General features: G+C 43.6%; 1 protein-coding gene across 1 annotated transcript; it reads left to right on the forward strand.

Moving 5' to 3' along the window:
• The first annotated feature begins 1,241 nt into the window (after window positions 1–1,241).
• LOC104422385 (protein LIGHT-DEPENDENT SHORT HYPOCOTYLS 5-like) lies at window positions 1,242–7,531 on the forward strand. Its single transcript, XM_039302922.1, has 2 exons — window positions 1,242–1,256; window positions 5,495–7,531. The coding sequence occupies exons 1-2, from the start codon at window positions 1,242–1,244 to the stop codon at window positions 6,347–6,349; spliced, it is 870 nt and encodes a 289-aa protein (XP_039158856.1). The 3' UTR covers window positions 6,350–7,531.
• The last annotated feature ends 3,398 nt before the right edge of the window (window positions 7,532–10,929 follow it).

Here is a 10,929-nt window from a genome sequence, read left to right on the forward strand (position 1 = left end):
CTCGTGATATATCAAAGCTAATCAAAATCATAAATTGCATAGCTCTGGCGGTTCCACACAAAAGAAACAAAGAAGAATGGATGCGGTTGGTGGGTCTCTCCCTCCCCCCCCCAAATAAGGGACCTCAAATGTGTTCCCGGGTGCTTGTCGGCACTCCATCTCCATCCGCTGAAGTGAAAGAATGCTGCACGGCAGTGCCATGATGCTGCTGCGCCCACAAATCCTACACTCGTAAGAGAACAAAAAAGGAGTCCAAATGGAATATGGTGAATCATGTGTGACTCCAGTCGGTGTCATATTCCGAGACTTTCCTGGATGAATTTGATGCATCTGAGCCAAGCGCATCTTGACTCTTTCATCACGTAAATTCCACATGAGGATCACCGACATTAATATTTCGGATGTATTGGGGCCATATGTACTCGGATCGCCTAAGAATTTGTTTGCTATATGAATTTGCATGTATTCACCAACAGGCATTTGCTTTTGGTACCATCAAGAGGTGACTTATGATCTAAGGGTCCGCTTCAAGTGGATCTGGTCGTATCGATTGCATCAATCAATGAGGGCATGATGATTAGGATTGTGGAGGGCCGATGGAGCATTGAAGTCTCTACATTGAGTAGGAATGATGTGTAAGTTATAGGCTTTCATTTCTTGGCCCCAGAGAAAGAGGAAAATAGATGAATCAATTTCGAGGTCGAGTGTAATGGATACTACCATCACACTACTCCTGCTTCGGTTATTTCTGCGCTGCTAAGGGAAACTCTTCAATCATATCTTTGAAGGGACAATATTATGTTGGAGAGTAAGGGAATTTTCTGCTAATGAACTGGAGGTCCCGTATTTACACCTCACGAACTGCATAAAAACTATTCTAAACCAAAGGTATTTGCTAAACTGAATCATGGGACTTTTAGAATATTTCATGAATTTTAAGGTAGTTAAATATCTACGCTTGTGCAATGGGATTGTAGATCGATAGTTGAACCTTCATTATTCTTTTAAACATATGTTGCTTTTCCTAGACCCTTTAAAAACGAGATCTATATTCCATTATAGACGTAGGAAAATAAAAATTCATTGGTCTCGTGTCCGTGCATTTTTCCTAAGTTCTTCCATTTGAAAATTGACACGCTTCTTAGTACATTGATAAAAGTGATCGGAGAAAAATTGAGAAGACTTGATCTATAAGTGGTGCCGTGAATAGAGTCGATGATGGTACAAATTCACATGGGAACATGGATTTCCAGGAGGTACTTTATGCGGGTCCAACGATCCCTTAGCTTGTGATTGGCGGGACTATCGGACTAATCTACACAATGACTTCTGTGGGTCCGACAATCCCTTAGCTTGTGATTAGCGGGTCTCTCGGACTAAGTCTACGCAATGATTTCTCAAGATTAAAGGTTGAGATTTTATGGTAGTTAGTTATTAGTAGGTACCCATATGTTCAAGATCGAGTGGATGGCTATGTATCAATGGCACTGTTGTCCTAAAAACCACTCATGTATTGACCATCAGAGTACTAGAGAAGCAACATATCTCAATAAAGCATGCCCATTTTTATTGACAAACTCATGATCCAGACTCTCTCATTTGATCGAATAGTGTTGCTAGCTCCTGTTAAACCAGACATCAGATAGAAGTGCTTCGTGCATATTGATTTCGATCTAAGGGAAGAATTTTTCCGCTGTCAAATAACAGCATTAACTCTACTTCTTGAAAAAATGTTTGTCATTGGTGTTTTCTCGGATCACTCGCATGTAAACTTACTGTGGATGATAAAATCCTAGCAAATGACACATAAATATCCTCACGACAAAGACCCGGACATTTTAATCCTCTTTCTTTGCCTTCTCGTCGCTCCCTGCCTCCCTGAATGGCTGACCCTCCCGTCCTCTGCCGCTATTGAGATGGTTGAAGCCATCATCATCGCGTCTAGATCTGAGCCGCCCCTGTCACCGCCGTTGTTTTTGAATTGATGGTGTAAGCACACGCGCATGAATGTCCACAAATGGGTTTCCGTTGCTGTCGATGGAGCCAAACGAGAGAGAGAAGGAGAGAGGGGGCGCGGCGGAGAAAGATGCAAGCTAGAATTGTTTGACAACCTGATGGCAGCAGCGACCGTCATGCGTGATTTGTCCTAGTAACAGCATTAAGAGATCTAAGGAGGCAATTTGAAAAATCTACACTTTTCCGACTATCAATGAAGTTTGATTCTTCCTTAAAGACAAAGTCGTCATTCAAAATTGTTTCTCTCTATCATGTTAATAAGATGTGTATTAACTATGACCAAAATCGCATGATGAGATTGTATATTATCTATATAAATATTGAATTGATACAATAGAAACCCGATACCTTCAATTGGGGTAATTAGCGGGATGGACTCTTAATCCGAGACCATCAACATATTGACTTGATCCTGCTTATACTCAAAAGCTTTAGTCAATAGACTTTCAATACACACACACACATTTATATATACATATTAATCGCTTCACTTTATAGCATATCTATGATGTTGGACTTCTTTTACCTAACACTTTTATAAGTGCACTTTAACAAATCTCCCTTTATTCGTAAGCCACTTGCATTAAGTCCATTCTCCCTTTTGTTATACTTTCGCACCAACACTATCTTAACTCGGGAATTTGCACCCTGACTAGGTCAAGTTTAGCAGAATGTTTGGTGAGGATAATACCTACCTTTTAAGCTCCATCTCAATTGGTTTGACTTAGCCAAGTTTGGCTGAAAGCCGAGAGATACCACCCACAGCCTCAACTAGGTAGATGCATCTAAAATTTTCCTTTTTTGAGATATTCATGAGACACCAATACGCATTAGTAATGAGCCACCAATTAATCAATTGATTATGATATCACTTATCGATTATATGCAGTGGAAACTCAATACTTTCACTCGAAAAAATCACCAAAATGAAAAATAAATCCAAAGTCTATCAACATATTAAGTTAAATTCACATCTACTTAAAAATTTTAAAAAATAAATTATGATTCAATTGATGTATACATTTCAATTGTTTCACATTATATTAAGTTCTCGATATGATATTTTTCTTCCCCAATACATCGCATGTGCACCTTAGTAATGGCTGCTTCATGGGTGCCATATGAGACACCCATTTTCCAAATAAAGAAAGGCAATTCACTCCCCAACCACGTGTGTATTCACATGCAGGGACCCAGTTCGCATCACGACGAGACCGTTGTCATGGAAAAACTAAAAAGGAGGCGGTAAATTTTGAGGAGTTTTTGAGGGGGTTCCCCTCTTCCGATGAGAATCCCATGTCAGTGGTTAATTCAGTTTTCAGGTGAAGGTTGAGGAGGCGGGTGGCAATAAATATGGGAGGTGTGACTTGACGTTTGACTGAAGCGCATCCGGACAAAGATCATTCTCACTCTCTCCTTGTGGGTCTGGACACGTGCCGGTGACAAGATAAGGGGGAAAGCTTTTGTGCCCTCGGGAAGGAGACAGCGACGCCCCGACCACCATTAGATTTAACCCAGCAAAAGCAACGAGGAGGCGATGAGCAACGTCGGACGCGGAGAGATCTTGCAACAGAGGTGGCCCGACTATAAAGAAGTTTGACCTCAGGAAGACCCCATTTATTGCAGCAACTGTTCACGACCATCTTTGATGTCAAGTGCCCCCGCTTACCTTGCCGCTCGACCACGCGCAATGCGTCGTTGGAACTCATCGGCTTATCATCCGCCCACTCTACATAGTGATCTTCCTGTATCGTGAAGATCGAGTGGTACTGTGCTACAGAAAATGGATAATGCTTTACTTACTCGCATGTTGATAGGAATGTGAATGAACTTCTGACCAAATAGTGGTGATCACTTAGCTTGTTGTTACGCACTTAGGGAGCGCACTTAGGGTTCGGAAGTTGGGGGTAAGGGGGGCGTGGTATTGTTTTCTGTACCCATCTCCCGTCACCATTTTTGGAGTTGTTATGCGAGCGCCACATGTCCATCGTTCATCTGATGTTAGGAAAAAATCTTAGCTGACCCGTGCTATCCTCCTCCTCTGAGCCACCTCGGCCTTTGCTCGTTGTTCTTCTTCGACAACACCGACGCTTTGGTCGAGGCAACATGAGTACGTACGACGTAGGGCGTGCGCTGGGAGCTCTGTGCGAGAGAGGTCTGTTGCGAGCCCGTGCATCCTCCTCTATGCGAGAGAGATCCTCAAAAGTCCATCTTTCATATAAACTTTCTGAATTGGGTTGTACTTGTGAGCACATGTATACAAAGAATCTTTAATTCCATGAACCCTATTGAGTTCCTATGCAATTCAGTGGCTATATCGCACGGAGCTTATGACGATTATGTGTATGCAACAATACCTGAAAATTGATTCATTGTAATACTTATTTCAATGAAAATTTTTTTATAGTACATCGAGTTCATGTGTATGTCAATGCATCACAACCATCGGGCCCACATGATCTAACGAGAATTCGGTAAACTCACTAAATAGCTCTGCTCAAGGCGGACAAATATAATTTTTTTTTAAATAGTGGGATGAATTGGGTTATACTTATAAGTACATACATCGGAACTCTTAAACTCCATGTGAGAGAGATCCATATGTCCATGTTTCATATAATTTTTCTATAATAGTGAGATGAATTGGGTTATAATTATGAGTCCATATATCAGAACTCTTAAACTTGATGAACCCTATTGGGCGCTTACGCAATTCGGTGGCATATTGCACGAAGCTTATGTCGATTATGTGTATGCAACTATAGTTAAAAGTTAATTCATCGTAATATTCACTTCAGGGAAATAAATTGTACGGTACATTGGGTTCATGTGTATTTCAGTGCACCACAATCGTCAATAAACTCCACGTGAGGCTCACATAATCTAACAAGAATCCGATACGCTCAATAAATAGCTCTTCTCAAGGCGAACCGAATCAATGTATCAAGCTAAATCTAGTGGACACACGTGAAACCTCATCATTTTTAGCGATCCAAATTCAAATAAGTGACTAGGCTAGGGCTGGAGGGAAGCAGCCGTCAAAAGAGGAAAAAAAGAGCAGCCGGTGGCCGAGGGTCGCGGCGCGTGAGAGTGGTGGTGGTGGAGGTGGGGGTGGCGGCGAGTACCAACAGAAGAAAAACGGGGGGAGTGGCGGGGGCCGCCGGTGGTGAATCGTAAGATAGCAAGCGAAGTCACGTCCACCGCGGTGGTGGGGCCACCGCGTGGAAACGATTGCAACATCGCGATCCTTATTTTTCTTATTGCGCCCGGAATGCTCCCTCCTCTCTCCCTCTCCCTCCATCGCAATTTCGCCCGGTCCCCTTCGTTCACTTCATCTTATACGTCTCTTTTTCACGTCCCATCACACCCCTCTCTCTCTCTCCTGTCTCTCTCTCTCTCTCTCCGTCGAAAGGAAAATCACTCGCTTTCTCGTGAAAAGATACCCTCCTGAGAGCAGCACCCAACCGTCCTCCATTAGCTCTGCTTCGGCCCCCCACCTCGACCAGCACCTCGCCAAAGCCACTCCAAGTCGCTGATTGGGAAACTGAGGAGGCGTTCGGCTGCTGGGTTGGGTCGGGTTGAGTTTGTCTTGATCGCTCTCGGTCCGAGCAGGAAGAAGAGATCAGATTCGATCCCGGGTGTCGGAATTCCACCTGCCCATGGATTCCGCTTCGGGTGCCGGGCCACCGAGCAGCAGCAGCAGCAGCAGCAGCAGCAGGGCGCTGTTACGGTCGCCGCCGAGGGCCCGTCGTCGGCTGCCGCGGCGGCCCCGTCGTCGGGGGCGCCGCCGAGCAGGTACGAGTCGCAGAAGCGGAGGGACTGGAACACGTTCCTGCAGTACCTGAAGAACCACAAGCCGCCGCTGACGCTGGCCCGGTGCAGCGGCGCCCACGTGATCGAGTTCCTCAAGTACCTGGACCAGTTCGGGAAGACCAAGGTGCACGCCGCGGGCTGCCCCTACTTCGGGCACCCCAACCCGCCCGCGCCCTGCGCCTGCCCGCTCCGGCAGGCGTGGGGCAGCCTCGACGCGCTCATCGGGCGGCTCCGGGCCGCCTACGAGGAGAACGGCGGGCCGCCCGAGGCCAACCCCTTCGGCGCCAAGGCCGTCCGGATTTACCTCCGCGAGGTCCGGGAGAGCCAGGCCAAGGCCCGCGGCATCCCTTACGAGAAGAAGAAGCGGAAGCGGACCCCGGCTGCACCCGAGGTCGGCGGCAGCAGCACCACCGGCGAAGGCTCTGGCTCCGGTGACGTCGGCGGCGGGGGAGAAACTACCGGCGGCGGCGGCGGCGGCGGCGTCAGCGGTAATGTTGCACCCGCTACAGCCCCGAGCTAGCGCCGCCGCGTACGCCGCCGCGTTCGGCGTCTCCTCTTTCTCCCTGTCATCGCCTTTTCTCTTTTTCTTTCTTCCTCCATGGCCGCCATTTTTAAACGAGCGATATCTGTATAATTGTAATTACGAGTCGATTATTACATTCGACACCCAGAGACAAATCGAAACCCGGCCCTCTTCTGCTCGCCCCCCCGCGACACGGTACGTCTTCATTTCCCATCTCCTTCCCCACGTACGTTTTCTGCCGCGTCGCTCGTTCCGACACGCTCTTCGAAATGGAGAGCTTCGGAAGCAAAAGACATGTGGAAGAAGAAACCTCGATGGATCGATCGAAGCTTCGTGGTTCCAACATCGTGTCGTTTTTTTAGCGCTACTGCTGATGGTCCCCTGCTTTGCTGCTCTCTCAACAAGCCCAGCTCCCCCCCCGATGCCACTTCCACACGTGCGCATTCGCCTGTTTCGGTCCAAGGTGCACCCCTCTTCTTCCTCCTTCCTCCTTTTCCCCCATCTCCATCTTTAGATTTTGAACTTCTGGATCACAAATAAAAACAACAACAACAGCAGTAATTCGGCATAAGAAATTTTATTAGATTTTCCTCTCTGTCTCGTGAATAACCTTTAGGGTTTTTATTAGCTCCATCGCCGACGTGAAAAATGATTTACATGACCAATCGACATGCTGCGGTTATTGTGTAATTTATCTTTTTTGCTTGCAGTAGACCCCGCAATAATATATAATTTATGTCGCCGCACTCTCTCTCTCTCTCTCTCTCTCTCTCTCTCTCTGCCCTACGTTTCTTGCTCTGCCAGAATAATGCTGTGTACTAATATGATGGCATTGCTTCTTGGATAACAACATACGCAGATTAAAGAAACATTTCCGCTAGCATCAAATTGGAAGCAAAATCCAGATCTTGTGATTGCTTCCCTCACATTTCTAATTTTTTCGATTTATTTATTTAAATTTTCTATGGGGGCATCCACCCACCACAGTGCGAAACCGACCAGTGGCCAACCCTTTGCTTCCATTTTCTTGTTATATTTTTCTTTACATCTTATTGAGTTCCTTCTTTGTTTGTATGGAAATATATTCCAGACCCACCAAAAAATTCGGGTTTATAATAGGATTTTTGGTCTCCTTGTGGTTATTTCTTTAATTTGGTTGTCTATGGACTTCTGAGAGCCTATGATAGTTTTCTCCTTCATCGTACATGATGTTTCTGCGCTATTACGAGTTGTTTGGGAGCTCGAATGATGCTGCTTATGATAGTGCTATCATGGATCTGCCCCCTTCGTCTTGCTCTTGTTCGATTCGTGTCCGCTTCTGACTTTGTTATGTTGATGGCACGTTGATATCTAGTGTCGAGTTTGGTATAACCACGACTATATTGGGCTGTGAAGTATTGTAATTTATGTGTTTTAGAAATACATTTTCTAACGTTGCAGCACCTTGAAACTGGGTGAGTACAGCTTCCCTAAAACTATATTTAGCTGCTGTTACTGTTGGTTTCTATGGTTACGAGGTACTTGCCAAGATCTTATAAAAACTTAAACAATCAACGCTCAACAGCCTCTTTCGCAGCTGTAACTTGCTGCGAAAAAGTCTTACCAAACATGCACTAGAGCAAGCAACGAATGACCCTTCTCCTGACCATGCTAAACCAACCATTGGTACATAGGATCAATTAATAAAGTAATATGGCGGAAGGTGAATTATCACTTAAACAATGCCATCATATTGAGAATTTAACAAGATCTCTCTTACACGCATTTTGTAACTTAAAATTCAGTAGTTGGCTTTTCAACATGCATGATATATATTTTTTCCTAAACATATATACACACTTTCAGTGAAAATTGGATTCGAGATTCGTCTATCTTGCTGATAAAGTTCACGTGTATTCTTCATGTACAATAATGGACGAAAGAAGGATAGTTTCTTCAAGCACGATAGATGATCAGGGTAATCAACAGAATTTGAGATGCGTGGGCAAATTAGAGACTAGAGTGAAAGCAGGGGATTTTTTTGAGATTTAAAAAAAATTCGAGGTATAAATGAGATTAGAGTTAAAATTAGGGTTTTTTTTTTTCAGTGAATTACCTTGCATTTGAAACCAACAAACAAGAGTAATTGCAGAGCATTTCTGTAGGTGGATTGAAACCACTTCTTTAATGTTTTCAGCGGTACATGTACTACAATTTCCTTTTAAAAAAGAAGCCCCATTTTAAAGATTTCTTTCGTACCGGTGCTACACGTTATAAGCCAAAAGCTAAATGATATATGTTAATTATGACATTATGCATCTAATATTCATGTTCCGTAACGAAGCTCTGCGATTGGCCTCGGCTCTTGATTTAGCACACTACATGGGCACGAGAGACAAAAACAGCTCAATCTCATGTAATCGTCGAAATTAACAATTCGAATATCCGAAGTCTCTTTTGGGGAGGAATATTCTTCTGGGGGAGGTGCTATATCTAGTCTGATATCTAATAATTGTGACTAAAAGAGCAGATTGGTCTCACTAATGGAAAATTAGTTAAATTGTCACTATTGTAGGGCACTTCTCCTCCGACCCGCCTGCCCGCCCGCCCGCCCCACACCTTCAACGGTTGCATGACATTCTCTTTGTCGACTCCTCATATCATCTCTGATTTTTATTACTATTCTCTTCGTCATTTTTCGAATGATTAAATTAGATAAATAATTGGGTTTGCCCAACAACAAATAGAAACTAATGTCAAGTCATAAAGTTCACTGAAAGATAAGCATAATGATAACTACTAACGTTACGTAGCGATTATCGTTGACTATCTTTTTTAGAAGGCAAAAGAAGCCCCCTCATCATCGAGCTTCAAGGATGAAACATTGCGTCACAAAGTTTCAAATATAAACAGATATCATTTTTTTTTTTTATGATTAATTCTATATGAGAATTTCTTCTCTCTCTCTCTCTCTCTCTCTCTAATCTTATACTATACAAGTGATTATCCTTGATTACATATTTTAGCATGTCATCTATTCTAACTAACTAAATGTATTTCTAGGTGTAAAATTATAATTTAAGTCACTCTTGACATTGAATAGTCTTGTCTAAATTACTGACTGGTAAATTGTTAAGGAGAATATGACACAAATGATTCCTAAACTTTATTCTAATGTGCAATGTGATTTTTTAACTTTTAATTTGTTCACATGAACTTTGTGAAAATATTCAACATTGTCCCTCCACTAATTCAAGATCATGGACAATGATGAATATTTTTCATGTAATTCATATACAAAATTGAACATATATTAAAAGTTCATGGATCATATTGAACAAAATTAAAAATGCTAAAGTTCAGAAATTATATTGAATAAATTAAAAATTTATAGATCACATTACATATTGGGCCAAAGTTAGGGATTATTTGTATCATTATCCCATTATTGAGAGATAGGGTTAGGATTATAGAGGAAAATATACTTGCTCTATGGTTTCTGCAACCACCAACTCATTTACTTGTCGCCACCAACTCATTTACTTGTCATGGAAAAGAAAGTGGGGAAGCAGGACAAATCCGTAGCACGTCGGACGGTGCAGGTACGACGTACTGGTCTGCATGTGTTGTGGTCACCTCACCCATGTCCATGTCCATGTCCATGTCCCATGCATGCATCGACATGTTTGGACCAAAATGCACGTTCAAGGACAGATGCTGAAGGGAAACGAGAGTCACCAGTCAAAGAAGAGGAGGGTCCAGCTCCTTCTGAGCATGATGAATGGTTCTGCAAGCTTTTTACATTGTAGCACTTTGCAGGACAGACCGAATCGATCCCTGCTATGGTTTCCGGATTGTTTCCTCCGCGACAAGCCAAATCTCCTGTCGAAGATATCCTGAAAGGCGGTACAGCTCGGCTTTGATTCAATCTCTCAAGGCGTTTACATGGGGAGAGAGGATGTGGCTTGAGTCAAACCAAGTGAGGACTTCTCAGCACTGGCTTTGAGTTGGAAATACGACGTAGTCGGACGACATGTCGACGTGGCATCATGTGGTACAGGTATGATATATCAAGTAGAGCGCGACCGACTGGCCTAAAGCAAATCATTTCTGGTACAGTTGCTCAAGAGCTGGAAATAGTAAGAGCGAAGGAGATGCGTCTAAACGAAACTAATGTACGACCAAAAGACAAAAAACGAAACTAATGCCCTATTTCCCGAGGCTGCTCCTATAGCAATCAGCTATATGTGTCGGATATAACATCGAGGGAATTAATGCGCAGGCACCAACATTTCGATGCGGTAGATAAGCAGAAAATGCGCGCTCTGCAGCATTGCATCTCCCGCCAATAACTATAAGCTTGGTCTTAGCCGAAAGCCAATTGATTAAGGTACGAATGATTGCGCAACGTATGCAACACTTCATCTTTCGCCTTTAAGAAAACAATCCACTGCTCTTCTTCACAGTCAAATCTTCAACCACAACAACAGCTAAATTCTCAGAAATTTTGAGAGCCGGAAACAGCGACTTACCGACTTAGGCCAAACGTGTATTGCACGTGCTTCCACAGTATCGAGGAGGCACTGGGACAGACCATG

Source organism: Eucalyptus grandis, chromosome 10 (genome assembly GCF_016545825.1).
Source record: "Eucalyptus grandis isolate ANBG69807.140 chromosome 10, ASM1654582v1, whole genome shotgun sequence".
NCBI lineage: Eukaryota > Viridiplantae > Streptophyta > Magnoliopsida > Myrtales > Myrtaceae > Eucalyptus > Eucalyptus grandis.